The sequence below is a fragment of the Borostomias antarcticus genome (genome assembly GCF_949987555.1).
Source record: "Borostomias antarcticus genome assembly, chromosome: 1".
Lineage (NCBI taxonomy): Eukaryota > Metazoa > Chordata > Actinopteri > Stomiiformes > Stomiidae > Borostomias > Borostomias antarcticus.
In genome coordinates, this window is record NC_140234.1 from 46,102,660 (window position 1) to 46,129,927 (window position 27,268).

The 27,268-nt window shown below is 42.5% G+C and overlaps 2 protein-coding genes and 1 pseudogene across 3 annotated transcripts; 2 read left to right on the forward strand and 1 right to left on the reverse strand.

Moving 5' to 3' along the window:
* Positions 1–1,277: 1,277 nt before the first annotated feature.
* Positions 1,278–10,856, reverse strand: LOC311307146 (beta-galactosidase-1-like protein 2; annotated as a pseudogene). Its single transcript has 17 exons — positions 10,756–10,856; positions 10,184–10,237; positions 9,509–9,617; positions 9,177–9,268; positions 8,854–8,935; positions 8,339–8,397; positions 7,765–7,849; positions 6,405–6,545; positions 5,800–5,880; positions 3,867–3,970; positions 3,385–3,531; positions 3,203–3,274; positions 2,748–2,826; positions 2,502–2,589; positions 1,898–2,008; positions 1,623–1,739; positions 1,278–1,364 (listed from the first exon to the last, which is right to left on the reverse strand). The product of its transcript is annotated as a beta-galactosidase-1-like protein 2 (transcript).
* A 1,327-nt stretch (positions 10,857–12,183) lies between these two features.
* LOC311311127 (beta-galactosidase-1-like protein 2) lies at positions 12,184–16,953 on the forward strand (the record flags this gene model as incomplete). The annotated part of the gene is made up of 18 exons (XM_084440774.1): positions 12,184–12,347; positions 12,501–12,569; positions 13,284–13,379; positions 13,482–13,590; positions 13,804–13,896; positions 14,100–14,181; positions 14,306–14,370; positions 14,538–14,622; positions 14,764–14,901; positions 14,994–15,074; positions 15,185–15,288; positions 15,446–15,592; positions 15,710–15,781; positions 15,898–15,976; positions 16,126–16,213; positions 16,303–16,414; positions 16,525–16,641; positions 16,843–16,953. 18 exons carry the CDS (start codon positions 12,184–12,186, stop codon positions 16,951–16,953), a joined length of 1,812 nt encoding a protein of 603 aa, XP_084296900.1.
* Positions 16,954–20,258: 3,305 nt separating this feature from the next.
* ilvbl (ilvB (bacterial acetolactate synthase)-like) lies at positions 20,259–26,568 on the forward strand. Its single transcript, XM_084439602.1, has 14 exons — positions 20,259–20,654; positions 21,320–21,521; positions 21,615–21,742; positions 22,079–22,329; positions 22,631–22,730; positions 22,906–23,003; positions 23,097–23,233; positions 23,687–23,821; positions 23,930–24,044; positions 24,251–24,420; positions 24,552–24,622; positions 24,720–24,791; positions 24,903–25,008; positions 25,491–26,568. The coding sequence occupies exons 1-14, from the start codon at positions 20,541–20,543 to the stop codon at positions 25,667–25,669; spliced, it is 1,878 nt and encodes a 625-aa protein (XP_084295728.1). The 5' UTR covers positions 20,259–20,540; the 3' UTR covers positions 25,670–26,568.
* Positions 26,569–27,268: the final 700 nt, after the last annotated feature.

A 27,268-nucleotide genomic window follows, 5' to 3' on the forward strand; every position in this document is an offset into this window, starting at 1 on the left:
TTCCCACTCATCTCTCCATCTCACAGAGAAACCGTATGACCGTATGACGTCCAGTAATAAACCACTGAGAACTACTTGTCCTGTGTCATAGTTTTCTGTGTGTGTATGGGGGGGGGGTCTTCACACAACATTGCTCTGCTAGTGTACTTTAAACTACTGTATTGTTTTCCAATTGCGGTGAATTCAAAAAGGGAAACTGGTTAATTTCAGGTTATGTCTTCCAGTTAAAGGATAAGTACACTGAATTTCATGTTTAGCCCTATTCCTGGCTTCCCTGGCATGTATCTGACTAGTACGGGTTAAAATATAGAAAAAATTCTGTTTTGTGCAGTACAGAGTTCTGTGTCAATAACATCGGCGCGCGAGCCCTGGCTCGTTGCTAGCTATGGGCACACTCGAAAAACACTAAAAAGTATGATATACGTGGATTTCAAGTTCAGGAATTACATGGTTTATGCTTACCAAACAGTTCTACTTTTAACATACAACAACCATCTCTTCATGCTGTAAACCTCTGCACACCGCAGCGTGGATTAGTTTCGCGGAGGTTTACAGCGTGAAGAGATGGTTGTTGTATGTTCGGTGAAAGTAGTACTGTTTACAAGTTAGCTGTTGTTTCGAAATGCAGAGACGAAAGGACCTATGGTGTTTACAGAACGACTTCAGAGCTTGGTAAGCATAAACCATGTAATTTCTGAACTTGAAATCCATGTATATCATACTTTTAGAGTTTTTCGAGTGTGCCCATAGCTAGCAACGAGCCAGGGAACTCTCTACTGCACAAAACAGAATTTTTTTCTGTTTTTATTTTAACCTGTACTAGTCAGATACATGGAAATACTATACAATTAGTGTTGAGGCCCTTAGGCCAAAAGCCAATAGATTAAATATTGGATATGGCTTTTTTTATTCTCACAAATAACCATTGTTGTTTATACCAATAATCATTAGTACTAATTTACAGAACTGCAAATAGCTATTTCAGCTGAAGTCTTATTATTTACAGTATATAGGAATTAAACAGTAATATGATACTGTACACTCACATGAATTATGCATAGGATACACATAGATATGGTCCATAGAATGCAATGAAGGCACACAGGTCTGCCGTCCAACAAGATCGTCACCAGTCTGGGTCATATCTGTGCCGGTTTCCAAACAGTAACTCTAAATGCCATGTGCACCGATGTGCAGCAATGTGCAGCAATTGTGAACCGGTCCCTCTAGTGAATTGTATGAGAGGCTTGAGCGCATATTTTTGGATCATCCCATCCTCACTGAGCATCAACAGTCATCCCAAGGTCAGGTCCGCTGGCGAACTGGATCTTACCATTGAACTCCTGCTCCTCAAACACCACGACCTGAGAAAGAAAATCAAAAGCTTGGCTGGGGAGATTTGGCCGTAACATATATGACATATTCATAGGGAAAGAGGAAATCCGAGCTCAGCACCGTCAAAGCTGCAGGAAGGGTGCTGAGCTGTGGAAGCTGTATATCAACTGCTGACCTGTGATATTCCCAACGCAGGCATTAGAATAAAGTCCTGTGGAGGGTGTGAAGAGTTTTACAGTTCACTGTTAGGACCGGTAAAAGACACAGTTGACATGGTAATGGTATACCTGATTGGTTCCTTTGTTTAGCCATGGGGCGGGCAGGTAGAGGGTTTGCTGGGGGCATATGGACCAATGGCGTCCAAGATTTTGCCCGTTGATAAAGATCACTCCTTTACTCCAGTCCTGTGGATGCACACTAAAAATCACTGACTACAGATACTGAAGATGTCCTCAGTTCAGAGTTTCTCTAAGAACCTTCATCATCTCTGCTGTGTATCTGATGAACCAGGGAGAGAATGCACAGGAAGTGTGCTCATAACTACAGAAGCTGCTTTACTCACAGGCAGCCTGATGAAGGTGTCCCTGGGAGGGCCGTCCACATCCAGACTGGCTGGAAGAACCCTGAGAAGGACGGCTTCTGGGAGACAGAATTCCACTGGCCTGCGCTCAGTCTGAAACATGGGAGATCATCTCATTTATTTATCGACAGTGTGCAATCGTGGCATGGCAGATAGTATACAGATAGTATATTTTCCCTACTGTACATTATTTCTACAGCAGCTGGGAGGAGTTGGCCATGAATATATAGTAAGATATATAGTAAGATCATTTGGGTAATAATCTACAGTGAGCAAACACCATCTTAAATATTACATTTATTTTTCAGTCAGGGATATATAAAAAAAAATTTGGCATAATTTATGGTGATTATTTATTATTTCCCAAGCTGATTACAGTGTTTTAGCGATGTTTTTTTAGCATGGAAGTGGAAGGGACACATTACAGGCTGAGTCTGTGATTTACACCAGCTAAGACTGTATTGTAATTCTACGCTGTGCGAGAAGAGGAGAGACATAATCAACGACTGTAGACAGAAACTGAACCAGGCTAGTGTAACAATGGAGAAAGAGAACAATAAGGGTGTAAATGATGGGTAGTACAGACCTGTTTACAAAGTCTGGTATCATATCCAGACTATAAATGATAAAGTCTCGAATCGGCTTGTTGTTCAATGCAATATCTCTGACAAGACCTGGAAATGAAGCAGGGGCTGCTTTCAGCTCTTTGGGGGTATTTAGTTAATTAGCAAAATGTTCACCTAATACACGGTAATTGTAATCCATTATTACATCCATTATTAAGATTTACAAGGCGCCCAGTCCCTAGACGGTGACACAACTGGATGTGTACCTTTCCTCTGTTTGTCTAACAGTTTCTCATAATTCACTCTTCCACAGTTCTCCACCAGTAAACTCAATGTTCTCTCTGCCTTCAATGGGAAATAAATAAAACATGAACAGACTGTTATTTGGGATGCGAGAGTCCCATACAAAGCACCACAAAAAAACATAAGTAGCATTTTTCTTTCATGAAGTAATTGATCAATTCCTATCTGCTGCACTTTCTGTATAAATTGCATGAACTGCTTTTCCAAAAGCAAGTGGCAGCTGAAAAGTTGTGCAACTGCGATTCCTCTTAGTTATGACAATATTTGTCAGGAAACTTCCTGTTGAATTAATCCCGGCACCTGAACGACAAACGTATTCATCAGCATCGCCACAAGCTGTCACATCTATTAACGACCGTAGGTTCTCCAGAACACAGCTCAGCAGCACCCCTAGAACCAGTATCCACAAACATACTACCTTCTCATCAGGCAGGGCAAAGCCCTCTGTCTTGTAGTCCAGAATGCCGAAAAAGTGTCTGTCCACAAATACCTAGAATAAAATACATGATGCTATCAAAAATCACCTACTGTCATAGGGCTTAAACGCCATGACTCCATTCATATTTGATATGGTATATACGGCTTTCTGTCTGTCCTCACCAGGGCTCTGTCTCTGACATTGTTCCAGGAGTTCAGAAAGCCTCCACTGGTGATGGTGGTCTCATACAGAGTGTAGCCGTACGACTGACCGTTACCATTGTGGACTGGGAGGTTCTCCATGTTGACTGGTCTCACAGACCTGAAGGGCTGGAGGAAACAACAAAGCATGTTATACCATTTGCTACAGACTGGAATAAGCAGCTATGTTTCAAACCCAAGTGCATACAGCCCTCTCACTCTACAGTCACTAAGACTAGTGTCTTCACGGACAGTGGGAAAGTGTAATTTGTTGTCTCAAAGGGGAGCAAATTACTGCAGTAGCGAGTCAATAATTAATGTTGTAAGAAAATATCAGATATGCTACATCTGTCCTGTACATAAACTGCCCCGAAAAGCATGCTGTAAAGCAGTCTAGTCTGGTCTAACAATACTGTGAATTTCCTGCCTTGCCACAGCTTGTTGAGCAGAGTGCTGGAGCCAACCTTAATGAACTGCAGGCTCTCCCACAGTGACAGGTGCTGGTGGATGACAACAGGCTCGTAGGCTCGCCTGTCCTGGAGAGGGGGTACCTCCGGAAGCTGCTCACCTGAAACCCAAAGATACATCATACGCTGTGTGTGTGTGTGTTTATATGTGTTTATCCCTAGGCATGTGTGTGTGTGCATGTGTCCAACACACACTGACAGTTGCGGCATTTTAAGTAGCATTTAGAAAACCATATGTCCAACACATCAATCAATATCCATAAAAAACATTGAGACTAGCCAGAGCCTTTCAAGAGTACCTAGCTGCAGAAAAAATGGCGGACTTCCACAAGACGCGCCTCCACAGTTGACAGGAAATCACGTGACCTCAACACCGGAAATTGACGCCAGAAATGTTTTGCGTGAACATTGTGCATGTCCTAACGCTAGTCTGTACCTTGCTGCTTAGTAGCTAACACTAGTCTTCCCAAATAGTGGTAATGCGGTTTTGTTAATAATATATACTTTAATACATTCCGTTCAGGCGTTTCAGTAGTGGGAAATTACAGCATAGGTTGGAATACGGAATATATATACAGTAGTGAATATACATATAAGAAAACAAGGAACAAGAGAGCCTTTTGAGAGCCACATGCTATTTTCACCTTACAAATAGCAGCGACTACAAGGCACCTTTCACAAAACCTACCCATTTTCCCATTTATAACCATTGCTGGTTCTTGTTGCTACCAGTCCTAATCCTAAGAGATGTTATCCAGCCCTTTGATGGTGTTGAAGTACTCTTGAAAGCAGCACTCTGGGGTGTAGCTTGAAAGTGCTCCCCTACCACCTCTGTATGTGTGCAACATGTGGGACACTTAGCTGGTCTGTTCAAGATCATGGCTGACACCGGTCTCTGGATCTGCTTTCACTGGTGTTTACAAGCCAGTGGTGTTTAATGAGGCTCAGCTTGGCTATGGACAGATACAATGCAGCTCATGCTGTATTCAGCACAGTATATCTTTGTCTGTTAAATCCTGTTCTGAGGGCTTACTTCTAACTATATTTCCATATTCCATATCATCACCACAAAAGGCCTGGACCCCCAGAGCTTTGTTCCAGCAATAGCATATTTGCGGTGCTCATTGTATTTTTGGACTATTTAGTGAGTCACGTTGTTGTCAAACAAGTGGTAGATATTGAACTGGACGTATTTAGCTCTATTCATGCAGAATTACAAGGAGATAATACTAACAGTCTGTAGCCGCAGGCTAGAGTGACGCACAGAATGCATACGATCTCAGAGTCAAACAATAGCTATACATACAGTATAACGCCTGATCTAATTACAGAACTAGGTCATGTGTTTATGGTTAGTGAATCGAACATAGGCCTATCAGACAGTTTAGAGCTTGCTCTCAGCCAGGCCAGAGCTTGCTGTTCTTCTGACTGCAGAGCAGAGGGATGTTTTATGCTGCCTTCAGGAGCAAAGCTTACAAATTGTATTGTTTTAACTGTTCAACGTCTTCCAGAGATTAGCCCTCCCAGACTGTTGTGTAGATCAGGGAGAACTGGGACAGGTTTAAGTAGCATGGCAGTGGATCTACTTAGTATGTCTTCTGATAGGCTTAATAAATGAATGAATAGTTTTTATTACACTGATACTATGTCTTTCCAGGAGTTCTAGATTCAAACAAACATAAACCTGTGCTTGAATATTGTGTTATTTCTGGAGTCTCACTCAATATCTCTCTCAAACACACACACACACACACACACACACACACACACACACACACACACACACACACACACACTTCCTACCTACCCAACCAGCCTATAGTAAATCCCATCCATCATTCGACAGAGCACAATGCCCCAAGGGCCCCGACTAGCATTACGTGAGTTGGGGTGAGAGATCTGAAGCTGAGGCCCTCACGGTGACAGTCACTGTGGTAGCTGCTGAATAAATTCCTCAGGAGCCAGTATTTGGTGGTGTAATCCCCAGCCTCGGATAATGGAGCGTCGTAATCTGGAAGATAACACACATCAGAACAGCGGGCAGGCTAGGTGGGATACCTCGATCCCCCCGCTTCTATACAAACATCTACAGACAACAGGAGGTGCACATTTTTAAGGTTATCTTGACAGGTGCTGTTTGAGGGATTTGTAAGGATGGCGGAAATGCAATTGAAGAAGTGGACACAAACATAACGTGAGGGTTGAGTGCCAAAAAATGCAGGTTCTCTGCTGTGAGGTGTTTCAAAAATTATTAGAATGTTAAGCTCCCCGAGGAGGATATAAACTCCCACCCTGCCACCTTTCATTTACATTTCCCAAGCACATTATGAGGTAATGAATTCATTATGGCAGGACCGTTCAAAAGCAGCCTGAGGTTAATAGTTGTTAAGGTGTCACAGCACCATCTACTGGCCAATAGGGACATAACCGACAAATGACAAGTGCATCTCAAAAATCAACCTACTCATTGACCAAAAACATGTGGCTGACTGATACACTTCAGAGACTGATAGAAAATGAAGAATCAGAACTAACCATAGCTTGTCACCATTGGCTTTGGCCTGGTGTGTGTGGCGAATGCCCCATTCATGAAGCCAAAGTTTGTCCCTCCATGGAACATGTAGAGGTTGATCGACATGCCCTGTTTCAGGATCTCGGTCACAACACCCACCATATCTGTCAAAATGAAGATCACAATTACATCCACAGTCGAATGAATGTAGAGAGACAATAATGTTATGATGTAGGGCTGAACTTTGTTTCAATAATCTCATTGCCCTCAATCCAATTTCTATTGTGATATGCAATGACCTTTGATGCACGTTATTACAGCTAACTGTAATTCATCATCAAGCGACACCCTTCCCATTCCAAATCACCTGCACCCCGCCCGCCCCCACCCCCACCCCATACTGATTGGCTGCCCATACTGGGTGCAGAATAGTGTCGCAAGGTAATTAAAAATTCAAATTAGACTGACTTTAACGATTTGAATCAAGGGCAGAGGGATAGTGAATAACAATTGAACGGAGTGGCAGAGCTGGAACTGATTGGCTTCCTGCGGTGACATGACTGCTGACAGTGACAGGAGGGGGTAAAAAAAAACAATACTTAAGTTTATAACTATGTGATCATCACAACACGGAGGGCCCAATGGAGGCTCATGAACGTGACAGGAATACTCTCAACCACCCTGACAAATTGCCGAGCTGTAGATAGACTGCAAGTGAGACTACTGCAAGAAAACAATGGATTTACCACAAAACACTGTTGAATTACCATCATAATGGTGGTGGTAGATTTTAATGATATGGGTTAGCCATCGACTCACGCTCATACTGACCCCTCCTGCTGTGGAGGCTGAGCCAGGTTTATCTAACACACAGGGCTGTTAGACCTGCAGTAATGCTGGGTGTATTATTACACACATTCACTGATGTATCAAAATTTGATTGATTGAACATTTAATGATTCTGCCATCGTACTGTACCTGTGCGTAATACCTATGGTTTGTTTGTGGAAAGGAAACCTATAATATAACATATAATATATATGTGTATAACTCTAGATACGGATGTAAAGATACGTCGGAATATGAGAAGCATGTCCAAATTGAGGAGAGGGGATACAGGCTAAATCTGGATTATTACAGTTGGCTGCCAAATCAGTATGCACTGGCGTCATATTACTTTCTGACAGAACCACGGCTCAAAGAAGAAGTGACCATATGCTAAGCTCCCTGAGACCCCAGCGATGAGTCAGGAGACATGCCGGGCATAGAGGAGTCCTGCTGGTGGAGGAAGCACAGCTCGTATATCAAACATCTTTCCTCGTCTCCAACTCGAAATAGCATTGAGGAAAGTGATTTTTGAGATTCAAGCCAACCTTCCCTCACCCTCTGCGGGAAAAACGTGATGAAGGTCGCCCCAGAGGTCGAACCAGCCGGACCAGTACTCCATCACCAGCTTGGGCTTCTGAGGCTGCAGGCGGAGGAGGAAGGTTAGTCAGACAGCTGCACAAGCATACGGTGCAGTAAAACTAATGCACAATAGAACACATAGGTGGCTGAAACACCTTGTGTCATTTCATTTCTTTGGCACGATCAACAGTGATTAAATACAGGTTTTCTATTACATTGTGTACACCTTGTGTATTAGGTAAGACTAACTGAATCAGGTTTCATTTGCGTATTGCTTTTCTTTCCGATTTATCAGGAGATTTCTTACCGAAGGTATGGGGTCACTGTAGAATTTGTTGTTAATTGACTATCCTGCATAACTGACAGTATCTGACATTACTAATATGTCTGGGCAACACAAGACAGACGCCCAAAACAATTTACTGTACTGACTCAATAGCAGCATCTTGATTACCCACAGGTACCAAAGTAAATCAAATGGTAAACGACAATGCACAAGCAACTGTACATAGATGAAATAATTGTGTCAGCTCCACATTCATCCACTCACTTGCACTGCGTCCAGATACTTGATGCAATCTGGATTGAGCCTCTGGAAGTTGATAGTTTCTAATGTTTTTGAGGCAGAGCAAAATAAAATGTCAGTGTAATTTAGTTGCACGTACAGTACATGACTAGGGCCCTTGGGTTGCTTGATCATCAGACATGTACTGGGCCTCACAACAACACTGTACAACGGTAAGCTTGAATAAATCCAACAACGTTGCTCAGCACCAATACCACACATTTATCATGCTTTCTACCCAAAGCTAAATCTGTATCCATCTAAAGAGAGGAAACTAATCTGTCTCCAGTGTGTTCAGACTTCAAGTGGGGAGGGAATGAGAGAAGAGGCAGGCCTGCTGGGTCCTCTCAGTTGCTGCCTGACACAGACTCGTCCTTGGCACGGACTTGGCTTACGGTAGAATGCTAACTGCTGTAGTGCAGTCTGACTCACCAGGCCAGTTTCTATGAGACGTGCAAGTGCGTGTGTGCGAGTCTTGTTTTGGCCAGTGAGGACAATACCTCCATTCACTCGTCCACGCTGCAGTCCATCCTGGTTGTCTGATGTCAGGAGAAGCTGCCCGATGCCCCTGGACAATAGAGCCTGGAGTGACGAGGAGAGTTGTGATTAGAGTGATAACACAAGCAGATAAGGTGCTTATTTCAAAGACATTTTGATGGTGAACTGAAGGAGATTTTTTTTTTTTAAAATCAAGATGTCGTCTTTATTGTTTTTTGGGGGAGACAGAGTGAGAAAGAGAGAGAAAGGGAGAGGGAGACAAGACAGACGAAGACATAGGGAGGGAGGGAGAGAGGGAAAGAGAGAGAGAGGGAAAGAGTCCTACCTCCTTTATAAATGGCATATATTCAGCATATTTTGCCGAGAGCCATACTCATTCTCCACTTGAACTGCTATAATTGGGCCACCCTTGGTGTACTGAAATTGAATTAGCAAATTAGATTTTTTTTATTCATTCCAGGGCACCAGCCCTTATGCTCACAATGTGAACGAGCTCAAATCATCTTTATTCCAAAAATTTCTGAGCGTTGAGAATTAACACACTTTAATAGTTTTCATCAGTGGTGATATGTGATAATAATGTTTGTATAAGACAACGTAAAGGTCACATCTCACAGTTCTTCTTAAACCAAATGGTGTATTAAAATAAAATAAATGGTGATATGGCCCAACTCTGGGAATGAGCTGATTGAGGAAGGAGTTGACAGCCGCTGTGAACCCTGGGTAAGTTGTCCTCAATTTCATGTTTTCGTCTCACAGCAGCCAACTGAGCAACATTCCAGCAATGAAAGATGATTGGGACAACTACCAAACGTTGCCATTTACAAGAACATAGCCTATACTTTTGCTGTGCGGTTAAGTGTACACTGGTTCATTTGCTAACACGCGGATACATTATAAATACCATAATGTCTGTGATGCAATCACAGAAGTTATGTTTTGATCGTCATCAAAGTTGTGACACTTCTCTGATTGCCTGGAGGTACAACTGGCCCAAAAAGAACCATTTTCATTTTATTCTTCAATGTGATGACTATCTCCTGCTAGAAGATGATACATATGCCATCATCCATTTAGATCTGAGGTTGAGAATAACAGATTAAAAAGATTATACTGTAGAGCATGAAGATGCAGAAAGTGCACCTCTATGCCATTAATTTGAACACATTTAATTATCTCCAACAAACTGCAGAGTTTACGTTTATCTCAGTATCACTGACTGACTGTAGGGAGTGTGATGCAGTCAGAGAGCATTACAGTTGTTGAGGTAATTTGATGAGTAGAGGTTATATGTCTCTTATCTCTTATCCACACAGAGAAGCTCTGCCCAACCTGGGCAGCCCCCCTAAGTCCCACTCGGCACAATGTATTATCTTTCTGAGTAGACTGTTTGGACGATTTAGCTTAGGCTACTTCTAGTAAATCTAATTGAGAATTAGCACCAGACATGTTTGTAAAGGTCCAAATATCGCGATGTATTGCTTTAATAGTAGCCTAGGCCCATATGTCTTGCTTTTTGTTTTAATGCTTTTAATTTGTCTTGCTTTTTGTTTTAAATGTCTATAATGTCTTGCTTTTTGTTTTAATGCTTTTAATGTCTCATGTAAAGCACCTTGAATTGCCCTGTGGCTGAAATGTGCTATATAAATAAACTTGCCTTGCCTTGCCTTGCCTAGGCTAATACTGCAAACTTTTTCTTTGTCTGGACTACTCTAAATTACAATAGGATATTAGCCTACACAGTGATTAGTTAATTCGGGCTCCGTAATGTTTTTGTTTTTTTTACCCAAAGTTTAACTGTTCCCAATCAAGCCACCAATAAGCACCCGTGCAACATGAGAGAGACACACATGCGCACCCGTTGTCATATAATTTTTCCGAGTGCGAACAGCAACTTGCCCTACCCACTCTGGACAACTTCCCACGCGCTTGAAACCAGTGTTCCATATTTCTTACCTTCCGAATTGATGGCATATCGTCGTTTGAGGGACAGACGAACGACCATGAGTTGAGTTTGCTAAGACAGGAAATTAATTTAGTTGATAAAGCTCCCGGTGAACATTAGGCTATCCTATCTAATCGACACTCGAAAAGGTTTAAAGCTTTAGAGATTCAATGTCACAACTGTTAGTTTAACCACCCACTACAAGCAAACTACTGCATTTACATAGTTCTACTTTATCTGACTACATTACTGCAACACGGACTGTATTTTTTAGCCGTGTGCAAATTGTCTTCAGAATTACATTAGGACTATGTGTTCTAATCGTATCCACTAGGAGGCAATAAATGACAAGTAGCCTAAGTAGTGTTGAAAGCAGAAAGAAGTGAAGCAGGGCTATAGTGAAAAACCCAAGTAGACTCAGTTTACCCACCTCTTTAAAATAAGGCTGAGAGTTTACTCACCTACTTTCTGATCAACTCTATTAATCAATGAGGGGAACACGGTGGGTAAACTCTGCACTGGACAGTTTACCCACCTCTGTATTTACCACTACAGCCCTGAAGTGAAGGTATCACACCATCATTGCTTATAATGTTACATCTTGCTCCTAAGCCTCTTGCAAAGCTGTACAGTAGCCTACTCTAATATCTTTAAAATCTACAAATAACTAAAAACCACTAGGCCTATCTATGTTTTCTCTCTCTCTCTCTCTCTCTCTCTCTCTCTCTCTCTCTCTCTCTCACACGCACGCACACACACACACACAGTCCACTACTGCCTCATCACAAAACGAACAGCAGTATATTTGTTTTCCGATATAACAATGGTCCTCCTTGTTCATAGTGTTCTGGACCTTACTACATTCAGCTCACCCTTCGTTAAAGCTGTCAGCGCAGGCATTTCTTCAGTGTAGGTAGTCTGTTGGCTGTTTTGAAAACTGCTTCTATTTCTGAAACTTTTCAGATGGGCTTTTCTGTATGGTAACATCATCTGTGGTAAGTCGCCCTCAAACTGTAGGCTACATTTGAATTTATTCTTGAATAACCAGCGGCCAGGTGGACATTGTGAGAATTTGATATACTGTATAACTCTGCTTCAGCTACAGTGCTTATTATAAATCACTGGTATTTAAGTATGTCCTAACATATCAGTCTCTGATTCTTTACGTAATGTACCTTTATGTAATGGATGATGCCTTACTGTAAAGCATGTTTATGGAAATGCATTTGATTCCATATCTCACATGATATTCCTTATAAAAACCATAATTGAATTACATATTCATTGAATTACAGATATATTAGTGTTGCCATTGTCTGCAAAGTGTTTTAGAAAATATGTGTTTTTGCCCCCTTTTCCCCTCAGGCATCCACCAGCAGTGAGGAGAATGATCCGTTCAGAGGGTCTGAGAGCCACCTCCTCTCAGTTTACCCTGGAGGGGGAGCCCTTCCACATCCTGGGGGGGTCCATCCACTACTTCCGTGTCCCCAGGGCCTACTGGAAGGACCGGCTGCTGAAGATGAAGGCCTGTGGGGTCAATACTCTCACCACGTAGGACCCCCCCCCCCCCCCCCCCCCCCCACACACACACACACACACACACATCTGATCAGGAATCCCTGTTGCTTTAATATTATATGGAGAGCCTCTGAAGATTCTATACATACATACAGTATATATACTCTCTCTATCTCTCTATTTCAGATACGTACCATGGAACCTACATGAACCAGAGAGAGGGGTTTTCAATTTCCAAGACCAGTTGGATTTAGAGTAAGGAAAGCTGACCCTTAACATTCAACATCTCTTTATAGTTATGTCCTTCATACAAGTATAATAGAGTAAATACTTGGCTTCTTATGGCTTCTCAGCCTTGCAGCAACAACTAAATAATAATACAAGATGATAACAATAACAATACTAATACTACTACTACTACTATTACTACTACTACTACTACTACTACTACTACTAATAATAATAATAATAATAATAATAATAATAATAAAGAACAGTGTAATACAATAGAACAGTGCTATACAATACAATAAAAAGTTAAAATACGGTGTGTGTGTGTGTGTGGTGTGTGTGTGTAAAGTGTAGGTTTGTGAAAAGTGCAAATATGCACTGTTTGCATGTTAGTGTGTGCTTGTGTGTGCACTGTTTGAGTCTATACAGTCCAAGTCTGAGTGTGTCTGTACCGGCAGGCAGGCAACAGGCCTTTAGTGTCCATTGTTCAAGAGCCTGCTTACCTGGTGGGAAAAGCTGTCCCGGAGCCTGCAGGTCCAGGCCTTCAAGCTGCGGTACCGTTTGCCAGATGGCAGCAGCTGAAACGGGCTGGGCTTGGGGTTCCTGGGGTCTTTGAAAATGTTGTGGGCTTTACTGGCACTGCGACCATTGTATAGCTCCTCTTCTAGACGATGATATATTTAGAGCTATTTAGTTGTTGTCTCTCTTTGACGCAACCTCTGTGTCTTTGTATTTCAGGGCATACATCAGCCTCGCAGCAGAGCTGGAGCTGTGGGTGATTCTGCGTCCGGGACCCTACATCTGTGCTGAGTGGGACTTAGGGGGGCTGCCCAGGCAAGCTGCTTCTATGACTTAACATCTTTAACTCTAGGTGTCACATTTGCTTCGTCACTAAAATGTGGCACTGTAAGACATATTTGTAGTGTTTCTTTTTAGCTGGTTACTACGTGACAGAGACATGAGGTTGAGGACAACCTACCCTGGTTTCACAGAGGCGGTTAACTCCTACTTTGACAAACTCATCCCAATCGTCAAGCCTCTGTTGGTGAGTGAACCAGATTATCCGGTTGCAATGTCAAGTCAGAACATTTTGTTCAAGAGCAAGAGGTACATATTTCCTACATATATTTCATATACATATATAATACAGTATAATATATTTAAGCAATGAGCCACGCTGGGGTCATGTTCAGAACAATACTCCTGGGTTACTGTATAGCTGTCAGTGTTTGTTCTCTCTCTCTGTTTGTTTTGTTAGTTTGAGGAAGGAGGACCCATCATTGCGGTTCAAGTGGAGAACGAGTATGGGTCATATGCAAGAGATGTAGCCTACATGCCATTCATAAAAGAGGTGGGGAAATTATTGGGTCAAACTATCAACTGCAAATCTGTTGATATGCAAAAACGTTCCATATCAAAGTGCTGTAAGCCAATGCAGCGCTGCACAATGCTGTTTTTCTCCCTCCCCGTGTGCTTTGTTGCTATTTGCTGTTCAAGGCACCTGCAATGGCCTCTGAATCCAGAGTGAAAACGAGTATTCTCCTCTTATGGCAGGCTCTGCTGTCTAGGGGGATAAATGAACTACTGCTGACATCTGACAATCGGGAGGGCCTGAAATGTGGAGGGGTAGAAGGAGGTATTGATTTTCTATTGCTAGATTGCAAAAATTTCCATCGCATTTCACCTCTATAAAACTACTGCTGCCAGAATAAATATTGTCGTCTAAACTATTGTTAAGACTATTGTCTTCTCCTCTGAAGCTGTCAAGACCATTAATCTCCAAAAGCTGTCTTATGGTGCTATACAGTACTTGGCTAATATGCAGGTTAGTATCCAGCTTTCCATTTCCTGTTTTATTGTATATTTTACCAAACATATCCCGCTCGCACGCATGTGAGCGCGCACAGAGCCACAAAATGCATTCATGGCCAGAGGTCTGTGCTGTCAGAGCACCATTTCTAGTTTTACATGTATCTTCTATTCTTATTCCAGCCTGAGAAACCTCTGATGGTGATGGAGTATTGGTCGGGGTGGTTTGATGTCTGGGGAGAGGCTCATCATGTTTTCCACGCTGAAGGTAACATGCTCTGTCAGATAAAGTGTCAACAATTTATTTCTACCATACAACCCCTAATTATATCATATCAAATAATAATTGAAATAGTACCAAAGATGCCAACTTGTCTGGATTCTGTCTGTCGCATCTCATCTTTGGTAGATATGCTGGATGTGGTGACAGAGATACTCAAGAGAGGAGTGTCACTCAACCTCTACATGTTTCATGGGGGAACCAGCTTTGGGTTCATGAATGGAGCTGTAGATTTTGGTACCTACAAACCTCAGGTTGGCAGCTACGGTAGGTTATACAGTATATGTCCCATCACCCAGTTCAGTATGGAAAGGAACGCCATCAGCTTTCTCTAATCCAACTTGCCAATTATCTCTCAGATTATGATGCTCCATTATCTGAAGCTGGAGATTATACCACCAAGTTCCATCTTCTGAGGAACCTTTTCCGTAAATTCCACAGTGAGTCTCACACATGCACACACACACATGCATGTATGTGTGCGCAAACACACGCACGCACACACACGCACACAAACACACAAACACTGTATGATGTTTCTGTGTCTCAGTTGATCAGATTCCGGAGGTACCCCCTCTCCAGGCCAGGCGAGCCTACGAGCCTGTTGTCGTCCACCAGCACCTGTCACTGTGGGAGAGCCTGCAGTTAACTAAGGTCGGCTCCAGCACTCTTATCTGCTGTCACTGGTGAACCAGTTGGCAGTTCTTTCTGTAACTTCCCCTCAGGGATTAATGAAATACCTACCTACCTACCTACCTACCTATTTCCTTTATTTTGTAACAAAAATTTACTGCTTTCCCTTATCATCTAGCCCTACCGGTCTGTGAGACCAGTCAACATGGAGAACCTCCCAGTCCACAATGGTAACGGTCAGTCGTACGGCTACACTCTGTATGAGACCACCATCACCAGTGGAGGCTTTCTGAACTCCTGGAACAATGTCAGGGACAGAGCCCTGGTGAGGACAGACAGAAAGCCGTATATACCATATCAAATATGAATGGAGTCAGGAAATTTACACCCTGTAACAGTAGATGATTTGTGATACTGTATCATTATCTCTCTTTTATTCCAGGTGTACGTGAACAGACACTTTGTTGGCATTCTGGACTACAAGACTGGGGGGTTTTCACTGCCTGATGGGAAGGTACAGTAGTATATGCGTGCATGTGAACACAGACTATTATACTGTATGTGTACAGTAGCTGCTGGTTACCGTTCACAGTTGTATATTTCTTGTTTTCTATGTAATTTAATTGGAAGGAGGCAAGAATATTGAGTTTACTGGTGGAGAACTGTGGAAGAGTGAATTATGGGAAAGCCCTGGACGAACAGCGAAAAGGTATTTTAGAGTTCTTCAGCAGAAAACGTGTACTCATTTGCTGCATTGGTTTCTGTTTAGTACATGATAAAACTTAATTTGCATAAAACGTGTGGATGGAAACATGGCTACTATCTACCGATATCTACCCACACATGTTTGTGTTTCAGGTCTCGTGGGAGACATCTTTTTGAACAGCACCCCTCTGAGGGGCTTCACTATGTACTGTTTGGATATGAAACCAAGCTTCATACACAAGTTTGTCCCAATCATTTATTTTCATCTACATAACAGCAGGTCTAACCATAAGGTATTTTATACTTGATCATTGCTCTCCCATATTTCAGAATGAGCGCAGGCCAGTGGAACTCTGTCTCCCAGAAGCCGTCCTTCCCAGGGTTCTTCCAGGCCAGTCTGGATGTGGACGGCCCTCCCAGGGACACCTTCATCAGGCTGCCTGTGAGTAAAGCAGCCAATGAGCTTCTGTAGTTATGAGAGTAGGTTCTGTCTATTCTGTATCCGTGGATCTTGAGTATCTGTAGTCACTGATTTTTAGTGTGCATCCACAGGGCTGGAGTAAAGGAGTGATCTTTATTAACGGGCAAAATCTTGGACGCCACTGGTCCATTGGCCCCCAGCAGTTCCTTTACCTCCCTGGACCTTGGCTCAAAAGCGGGAGTAATCAGGTACAGCTGAAGCATCTCAATTACAAAAAGATATGTGGAAATGATTATTCTCTTACAGAAATCCTGTTCTCAAATATGCAGAAGAGAACATACAGTATAGTATGCCATACAATATGTGTAGTGTATAGTGCTACTGGTGGAGCTTCTCATCATTCCACAAAAAAGACTGAATGTTGATGTATTTAATTTGCATCTTCTTAGATCATCGTGTTTGAAGAAGATAGAGCTGGTGAAAAGATACTATTTGCTGACCATTCTGCCCATGGAAGAACAATTGATGTTTACAAACATCTATTTTGTACACTGCTTTGAAATCATCAACCTCACTAAGTTGAAACAATGAGGGGTATAAAGTCTTTATAACATTCAACCAACATACAGAAATAAACCAAGGACATAGATGCAGCTACCATGTATATAAGCTTAACTCCCAGCCAATCAGAACAATATTCACCAAAAAATAAAAATAAAGTTAGGCATTCTCCAATAGACTGTGATGTTTTGTTTTATGTTATGTCTTAATTATGTTTAGGTATTTTTTGTGTAAATATTGGCACATAGGCTAAACGTGAATATTGACCAGAAATGAAGATATTAATAGCTAAGATTAAATCATTAGAGAGGCTGTTAAATTTGCTGGTTACGCTACTATTGTCATGAGTAAGGGCAGGATTTTTAAAATAATATATTCAGTCAGATTTGTCTGACATGGTTTTATAATACTGACACTGTTTTACAAGCAATAAACTGTAAGATATCAGTGTGTGGCATGATTAATTTTAATTTGCTCAAGACCAGCTATTTTATATCAAAATCAGGGGTGAGTTCAATCTGAAAATGGTGTGCACTGTTTTGCCACAGTTTCCGGGTTGAAAGATATGTTTCCTCGAAATGGTGTGAAACAAGCTTTGAGGTAGGTTTTCTATCGTTTGGTGGGTGTGCCAAAGGTGTGATCCAATCAGCAGACTGTTATATTAACACCGGCTTATCTTCTCAGATGCCATAGGTGCAACGCTTGCATAATAATTTCCATTTCTATAAGCATTTTGCAACGTTTTGTCGGGGCTGAACCTGTACCAGCCGTATCATTGTGATGTGGGCCATAGTGGCAAAATGTTATTGTGATGTTTCATGTAATGGTAATATTGATACAACCAACGCAACTATTGATATCTCACTGGTTGTGTCCACTGGTCTGTGATTCTTCTGCAACGCATCTGTTAAGGTAACTAGCCCGGGGTGAGTTCAATCTGAAAACGGTGTACACCATTTTACTACAGTTTCCAAGTTGAACAGCATTTTTCCTCTAAACGGTGTGCAAAGGGCTTGCTTTGAAGTAGGTTTCTCTCATTTGGTGGATCTTACCCAATCAGCAGACTGATAATACTGGTAAGACTGATATACTATAAACTCCACTGTTGCGCAACACACCACGGTTTCCATTTCAATAAATATTTTGTTTTAATTATTTAGGCTAGGATTACACCAAAATTACCAGACCTATTTTCACGAAACTCAGTAGAGGGGTGAACCCATTAAATTTTAGTATGCATCCGAATCACGCGGCGGGTCCATCACACGGCCGGCCATTCACCTCCATTCATTTTTTTTTTTTACTTTTCGGCTCAGGAGCAAAAAAATCCCCCCATTCATTGTCAATGGGGGGAATTCAAATGGCCACATCTCAACATGGAAAGGTCACAGAGACACAGGGCTTGGGCTGGCATAAAGCTCTCGGCCTAACAAATGCAGAAATACCAAACATGTCCTGCTCACATGCACGTGTGCGCACAGAGCCACCAAATGCATTCATGGGCGGAGACTGTGCTCTCCAGGCACTATTTTTACCTCTGCCCCAGCAACAGTGCAGGGCAAGAGGTAATTTTTTTCAGTGTCATGTGTCTGTTGCCTCTGCCCTAGTCTGGAATAAAATACTACAAAACATGGGCATAGGGGCGAAGCCAGCGCCTATCTTTCAAATCCAGCTGCATTTGAACATAATGTCATCAGGAGCATATAGTCGGAACTAAATGAAAAACTGATCCACCCCATTAAAGGAGAAGGCTCTTTTTTGACAACCTGGACCTTATTTACGGCATATTATAAGACGTTTGACTCACCGAGATAACTTTGGTGTAATTCGGAGGCCTGTAGAAGAAATGTAAGTATATCCATGTAATGGCGGCGGACGGGGCACCGAGAATGCAACTTCTAAAAAATGTATTTTCTGCCGCAAAACGGTTGTTTTCATCAATCTATTTTTATGAATCGCTAGTTGTGCTTCCATAGAGTGAGGGCTTGTTGTGGTTTTCACATGCCTCTGTAATATGATATTTAGAAATGTCTCTAGAAACGAAATAAAGCTTCCCCACTTGCTCCAGCACGCATGCGCAGAGCAGCACGCAGACTGCCTATTCTCCGTCTGTAGGCTACACTCGCGGCTCACATTATCTATGCTACGATCGGCTTGTTGGTGCCTAGAATATGGTGTGCAATATGTCTGAATATTTATCGGATTTTGAGGATATAGAAGATGACTTAGAATATGATGGAAGCAGGGGCGCCCCGGTAGCTCACCGGGTAAGGCGTGCCCCATATGAAGGCTAGTCCTTCGCGCGGCGGACCAGGGTTCGATGCTCGGGTCCTGTGCCACATGTCCTCCCCCCTCTCTCTCTCCCACGTTTCCTGTCTCTCTCAAACTGTCCTGTCCCATTAAAGCTGAAAAGCCCTAAATAATATCTTTAAAAAATATATATCTTTAAAAAAAAAAAGAAAAAAGAATACGATGGAAGCGTATACAATGTGACACACACACAAAAAAAACTTTTGTTCCCATGGGATATCTCCCGTCCGTCTGAAAAAAAGGGGGCAGAGAGGAGAGGAAGAAAGGTCGTGGCTAAAGTTAAAAATCAAACAGGCTCATGCTCAACCAGGATCTTCTGCATGGATGTCGGGCACTTTATCCACTACACTAGCAAGGAACTTGAAAATGTGCGATGTTATAGTGTTTTTGTTCCAATGGAATCTCTCCAGTACTTCCAAAAAAGGGGAAAGGAGAGTGAAAGGAGAGAGGGAGAGGGATGGAAAGGCCAAAAGTGAACACAGTAATAAACCCACAGGCTAGCAGAGGGTGTGGGTATTATTTCCCAAATTCTTCCCCACCAGGGCCTGAACCCCTTACCTTCCGCATGGGAGTCAGATGCTTTATCCACTACACTACCAAAGAACTACTACCAAAGAACTTGAAGGTGCAATATGTCATAGCATATTTATTTTGGTGTGCTGGGACCACTGCCTCTTGTGGTGGCAACATAGAAATGCAGGTCAACAACAGGATGGAGGGAAATGGGGATAGACAACCTGACAAATGTTATCTGTGGTGCGCTGGCTTACAGCCATGCACAAAAAATAGCCTAGCCTAGAGCTCTCTCCGACACGAATTGGTGACGCCCCCATCAGCAAAGGAGCTTTCTATTGGACGAATTGCTTGTACATCATTGTGATAATGTTGCCATATTCACAAAGACCCGGTAGTGAATTACAGCGTTGTCCACCACAAGAGTGCTTGGAGTTGCAGTAGGTTATATACGGAACTCTCAGTGACAGCAGCAGGAAGAGCATTCATCAGTCATTTGAAATTGTCCGATTGTGACTGTAGTCTGCGTACAGGCATTGCAGTGCGCTTGCACTCAAATTGGAAATGAATTGCTGCAGCTTGTAATGCTTTATGCAGTGGATTTCTAGAAATTACATGGACAATTTATGCAGGTTGAGCAGTTGTCGGTGCTCCCTCTTTCAATAAAAACACTTGGATATTGCAACGAGTAGACAAGGCTGCTCTGTAAATACAGCTTAATTAAAACAGCTTCCTTATTTTAGTAAACAGACGTTACCGCGAGATGGATCTTTGGCACGACATTGGCACCGTTCTAGGGTGCTCTATAGGTTTTACCGTTGGAGGACTGATATTTGCTGCCTACAAACTTGGCTTGTTGTACCAGTTGTTTCACAAGGTAGGTTATTTAATTTAGAAGCATTGTCTTGTTTTATTCTAATAACGCTACTCATTTCAAGCTTTCTCCACTGATCACCTGAACCTGACACTCGGGTGCAACTGACACGTTTCAGACTAAAGATCGGTAGGGTTACTAGGCTATATTTGTCTCCTTGTCCAAATGTCTTCTGTTTCACTCTTTAAACTCTATATTTATAATAATAACCACCTACTATATAGCTACTATATAAAACGTATTTTTAGACATCCGCATACTGTTCCAGGATAAGGTCAGTAATCAGGAGCTGGGTCAGCCCCTGTTGTAGGGATTCCATTCATGTAATGTGAGAGGAAGTCAACTTTGAACTGTGTAATGGCTATCTAACACAAAGGCTATCACAACACTAGGTGAAGGGTTGAGGTTGTGTCACTGACCAAGGACAAAATGCATTGTGAAATATGCAGGCAACGTTATGACAGATAACCTCAGCAGGCCTAGGCCTCTTGTGCAGTAAAATTCCCTTCCCTTCAGATATTTGTGAAACATACTTACTTTTATTTATGGTCTTCCTCTAAACTGGCTTAATGAAATTGACCCTAAGCATATTGCATGAACACCACTGGCCCTGAGGTCTTCATGCTGCCATTCAGATAAATACCAAAGTCCTTCAATCCTTCCCACAGACTGAGACCAAGAGCCCACGCCATGGCGGAGAGAGTGTGGCCGAGGTTCTGCGTGCCCACGGGGTCAAGTTTGTGTTCACCCTGGTCGGGGGACACATCTCCCCCATCCTGGTGGCCTGTGAGAAGCTGGGAATACGCATTGTGGACACCAGGCATGAGGCCACAGCGGTGTTCGCGGCTGACGCTGTGGCCAGGCTCTCTGGTAAAGTTGTTGGTGGTTGATGTGTACCATTTTGCTCAAGGATACTTCCCTTCGTTCGTACTGTAATGATGGCTGTCTTTCTCTGTCACACAGGCACCGTTGGTGTAGCTGCGGTGACGGCAGGGCCAGGCCTCACTAACACGGTCACAGCAGTGAAGAACGCCCAGATGGCCGAGTCTCCACTGCTGCTCATGGGTGGGGCTGCTGGCACTCTGCTTCAGGTAAGTGAATTGGCAGTATGACCCGCCTTCTGACCACGAGCTGTTAATGCCAGCGTTTACAAACCAAGTTTACAAGTGAGTCATCCCGCTGATATAACCAAGACACTACCAAGATTCAAGATTTCTTTGTCGCATGTAACATACGTGTACAGTCACAGTGAAATATTGCTGCCAACTCCAAGATTATGCTCACTAACAGACTCCAATACTCAATTTACACATTTACAAATTACACAATAAGTACCATTTCACACACCCACAGGCTTTCCTGTTGGAAAGTCCATCCATTCCCGATGCATGGCCATGACGTCTTGGTGTACTGCTGTTGTTGTGCAGGGTAGAGGAGCGCTGCAGGACATAGACCAGATGTCCCTCTTCAAGCCTCTGTGTAAGTTCTGTGCCTCGATCAGGAATGTGAGGGAGATTGTCCCCACAATGAGGAAGGCCCTGGCTATAGCCCAGTCTGGAACCCCGGGCCCAGTATTCATAGAGTTTCCCATTGACACCCTCTACCCCTTCCACCTGGTCTCCAAGGAGTTCGGAGTCAAAAATCCCCCCAAAGGACTGATGGGGAAAGTTGTCTCTTGGTAAGTTATCAGGTGATCTTTTGGCACCATTTAGCATGATGTAACTTAGCCATTAAGTTTTATTTAGATTTACATGTAATTATGTAAGCCTATTTTATTGTGTCCAGTTCCATGACAATTTAGCCTGTGAAGGCCATTAACTGCCTGGCATGGAGAATAAAACATAACACCAGGCATGCAGTTCAATTTTGTACTGACATCAACGTAACATCACAGTGCAATAAAGGCCTACATACTATAGCCTGCACACTATATGCAAAACTGTTGTTGATGATAACATAATGGAACGTTGGTCTGCTAGGTATCTTCAGAACCATCTAATAAACCTGTTTGCTGGGGCCTGGGAAAGCAGAGATGTGTCCCCACTTCCTGTCAACATCCCACAGGCCACAGACGACCAGGTAAGGCTGCCTGTGCCATTCTGTCAGATCTGTGAGACTATACAGTGAGTGTAGTGTAGTGATGATCTAGGCATATAATTGTACTGGAGCCACCATGTTGAATGATGGCTTATTATATAAGAATGAGAGGATGAAATAGAGGACAGTTGCTCACTGTCTTTATTAACGTTCCCAGGTCCAGAAGTGTATTGAACTGGTGAGCAGAGCTAAGAAACCTGTCATTCTGCTGGGCAGCCAAGCAACACTACCTCCAACACCTGTGGACGTTATCAGGTATTTCCTACAGTACTATTACAAGGGGCTTCATAACACCCAACATTTGTTCAGTGCAAGCAGTCTGAGTGTGTTGTTTTTATTGTGTTCCAGGAAGGCTCTGGAGTCCCTGGGCATCCCCTGCTTCCTGGGTGGCATGTCACGAGGCATGCTGGGAAGGGACAGTCCCATCCACATCAGACAGAATCGACGAGACGCCCTGAAGGATGCAGATCTTGTGCTGCTGGCTGGTGAGACAGACTATCCTCATTACGTGCACTCTCATTGTCAATTCAATTCAAGAGAATAACCCTCTGGGCAGAGATATTACTATTCCCTCCACATGTACAGTTTATCTGTATCTTGGATCTAGATACATAACTCATTGTTTCACGTCATACTGCATACTCCTTTTTACTACATTTAAATTGCTTAATGTGTGCACAAACTAGGGAGCTAACGGAAGAACATTTCCACTACACATTGTGCCTGTATGATGTACGGTAGTATATGACAAATACAACTGACTTGACTTGATATAAGAAGTGCCAAGTCAGAGTTAGAAAAACATTTTATATTGCATACTCTAGAGGGAATTGATGGGCCATTTGTATGCATAGTAGTCTGAGCACTGTTGTGGTGAATCTAGTTTTTCTTCCATGTCTTAATTCTTTTGAATCTGTTTGAATTGTCATGTTTTGCAGGTACTGTATGCGACTTCAGGTTGAGCTATGGCAGGGTCCTAAATAGGCGCAGCAAGATCATCGCCATCAACAGAGACAGGACCCAACTGCTGAAGAACTCTGACATGTTCTGGAAACCCACAGTGGCCATTCAGGGTTTGTTCATTCAGTGACTGAAGACACTGTCTGTTTTTGTGAACAAAATATGTCTGTATTTGTCCCATTGCTGCCCAATGATGACCATTTATCTGTTGTTGTTTTTAGGTGATGCTGGTTCCTTCCTCCTCCGCCTCTCCGAAGGCCTGAAGGGCCATAAATGCCCAGAGGAGTGGCCCCAGAATCTCAAGACAGGAGATGTCACCAAAGAGAAGGCCAACAGGTAAAAGTCCACATATAAATGCGATCTTCAAACCGAGGACCATCATTTACTAATACAATGCATCTGCTTAAGATTGATGGAGTTCAGATTTTCAAAGTTGCTTAATTCTGTGGCTTTTGTACAGTCTACAGGTGCCCACAGCACATTCATGATACGGTTGTCTTCTTTGTGTGTCGAAATGGTCTGTGTATTGCCCTCACTCCCAGGGCCAAGGCTGATGAGAAGACGGACCGCCACTTGAACCCTCTGAGCGTGCTCCACCGCGTGGACGAGCTTTTGGCCGAGGATAGCATCATTGTGGCGGACGGAGGGGACTTTGTTGGCAGTGCTGCATACATCATGAGACCGAAAGGCCCGCTCCGCTGGCTGGACCCAGGTCTGGAACATTCTGTTTGTACCTTGATTTTTTACTTGTGTCTCACCCACACACAAACACACATCATGACTCAAAAATGTAACTTCTCTCTGTCTTTTTATGGTAGCCTAACATTCTCCTCATCCCAACAGGGGCATTTGGGACACTGGGAGTTGGAGGCGGGTTTGCATTGGGGGCAAAACTTTGCCGACCTGAGTCCGAGGTACGATTCAAAGCAGGCCATAATAGTCTTGTATTTGTTGTAGGTTTTATTGACTCGCATACTTACCAGGTGGAATAACACGGCGTTTCTCATCCAGGTGTGGATCATCTATGGTGATGGGTCTCTGGGATACAGCATTGCAGAATTTGACACCTTCACCAGGCATAAGGTGCACTTCTAGAACACCATCCAGGTCTTCGGCATTCAGTCATGAATAATGGATGCACTATTATCAGCACTAGTTCACAGACATCAGTGACTTCTCTCTCACTGTTCCCAGACTCCAGTGATTGCCCTGGTAGGCAATGATGCGTGCTGGAGCCAGATCTCCAGGGAGCAGGTGCCCATCCTGGGCAGCAATGTAGCCTGTGGCCTGGCCTTCACAGGTCTGGATCTTACATTACATTTACATTACATTACAGTCATTTAGCAGACGCTTTTATCCAAAGCGACTGACAATAATTGCATTTAACGTAGGAAAAGCCAATGTACTACTACTTGCCAGAACTCACAGGTGATTCTTCTTTCTAAAACAAGTGACTAAGAGCATAATCTAGTGCTGAAGGCAAAGTGCAAGAATAGCAATCTAAAATATTTTAGCATCCACCACCACTACCATGAGGGCATCTAACCTTACTCACTAAGGTCATAGTAACCTTGTGAATCCTTGATATTAGTTGTGCACATGATAAGCAATGTTATTCCATAGTTCATAGAAAATAACCTTAGGTCGGATGCCACTCAAAATACTAAACCCCTTTGTATAATATAATTCTTCAAGTGAAGATTGTACTGTATGTGAAGAATCGCACTCACACCTGACAACCAATATATTTTGTCTTTTCTGTTGGTGTTCCCTTTCTCATAGATTATCACATAGTTGCCGATGGTTATGGAGGCAAGGGCTACCTAGTGGGGCGTGAAGATGAGGACAGGCTGGATGACCTCATCAAAGAAGCCCAGAAGGAGACCCAAGAAGGCAGAGCAACACTGCTTAATGTTCTCATAGGGAAGACCAACTTCAGAGAAGGCTCCATATCTGTGTAGAGTGGAGCAGTCTGCAAACCTTTGAGCCTATGATCCTAAAGCCTTCCAATCTAGAAACCTAAAGCTTTTCACATGTGCTGTGGAAAAGTACAGCTGCTGTCTCTCTTGAGGAGATGAGAAGAAGGAAAAAGAGACGAGTGCTTTGCTGGGGAACCTCAATAATTCAGGAACTAATTTGTTTTAAACGTAATCTGCCTTTTTCTAGTGTTTTCTAACAGTTCAGAAATGGAAATGAATGAATGAATGAAATCGTTATTGTTTTTGCTTGAATTAACCAAGCCTGACATTTATGCCTTTTCTGCTGTTGTGAAGGTTATATTTCCTATTTAGGTTCTAGCTGTACACAGAATATTTGGGGATATTTGTTCAGATCAGACTAATACCAAATATTTACTTTCTGTCTCAGGACCAAGCCAAAATCTATAGCGGGGTTTGGCATGATTTAAAAGAAAGTTTGATTTCACATATTGACACAATTCAAAATATGAATAACTGAAGTGTGTGGATTTAATTGATGATCTGTATTTACTGGGATCCCCATCAGCTACTCTATGAATGTACATTACAAGATTGTTGATTCAGCTGTGTTATCACTTGGTGGATGTAATCCATGTTTAAAACTGCACTGTAGGCTAAATAAAATTACGTATTCAATCAAAATGTTGCCGATATTTAGCAGAACTCAGCTATAACATTTAATAACAGTTAATACTTAAGTTAAATTGTATAATTTAATCATTGAATGTTTTGGGAACTTAAATATTTTGAATTTTATGAATTCAACCAGGATGTATAATTATGTATGCATGTTTGAATGACACCTGTGTAATATCTGAGAAACTATTGCAATGGCAGTATAATTATTGACAAACTGTGATACATAAACAGATACATTTGGTCTCTTTTCATGAGTGCTCATTGAAAGACCTTTTATTCATAATAAAAGAAAATCAGGACAGTTGTTATATTTGCAGAACATTTTTTATGTTTGTGTGCATTTTAAATTTGTATATGAGTACATAATAGTCACGCCTCACCTTATACACTGGACATACAATAATGACATATCCAAATAACATGTCTGCTGAAATTTGCTGGCTATTTAGTTGTAACCTTTGTGATTGATATTGATTGGCTTTCAAGCACATTTTTCATGGTCTCTCTCATCACATGTCAGCACCTTGAACTTTTAGCAGTAATTTCAGGGTACGCAAGATAATACAGTGGTAAATACAGTATATTATAGTGTAAAATAAACTCCATACTGTTTAATTCCTTGTCTGATCTCATGTGTATATTAGATTATCATATGATGTTATGAGTTCAGCTGATAAAATGAGATAATGTGCTCCCTGGCCAAAACAAGGGAATTTGTGCTTGCAAGTGTCCTGTAATGCCCTTAAATGTATCCGATTTTTAAGGGCTTGCAGTTGCTGTTTCCTGTTCCCTTGGCCAATATTCTGTTAACACACATTTCCCCAGTGGGAGTGGGTGTGAGACTGGGAAAATGAGTCCCTAACAACATAAAACCTTTTGAAAAGCCTAATAAAAGCAACACGGTCTGGGAAGGGCTGGTGCTGGTGCTCCTGAGTTTTGGTG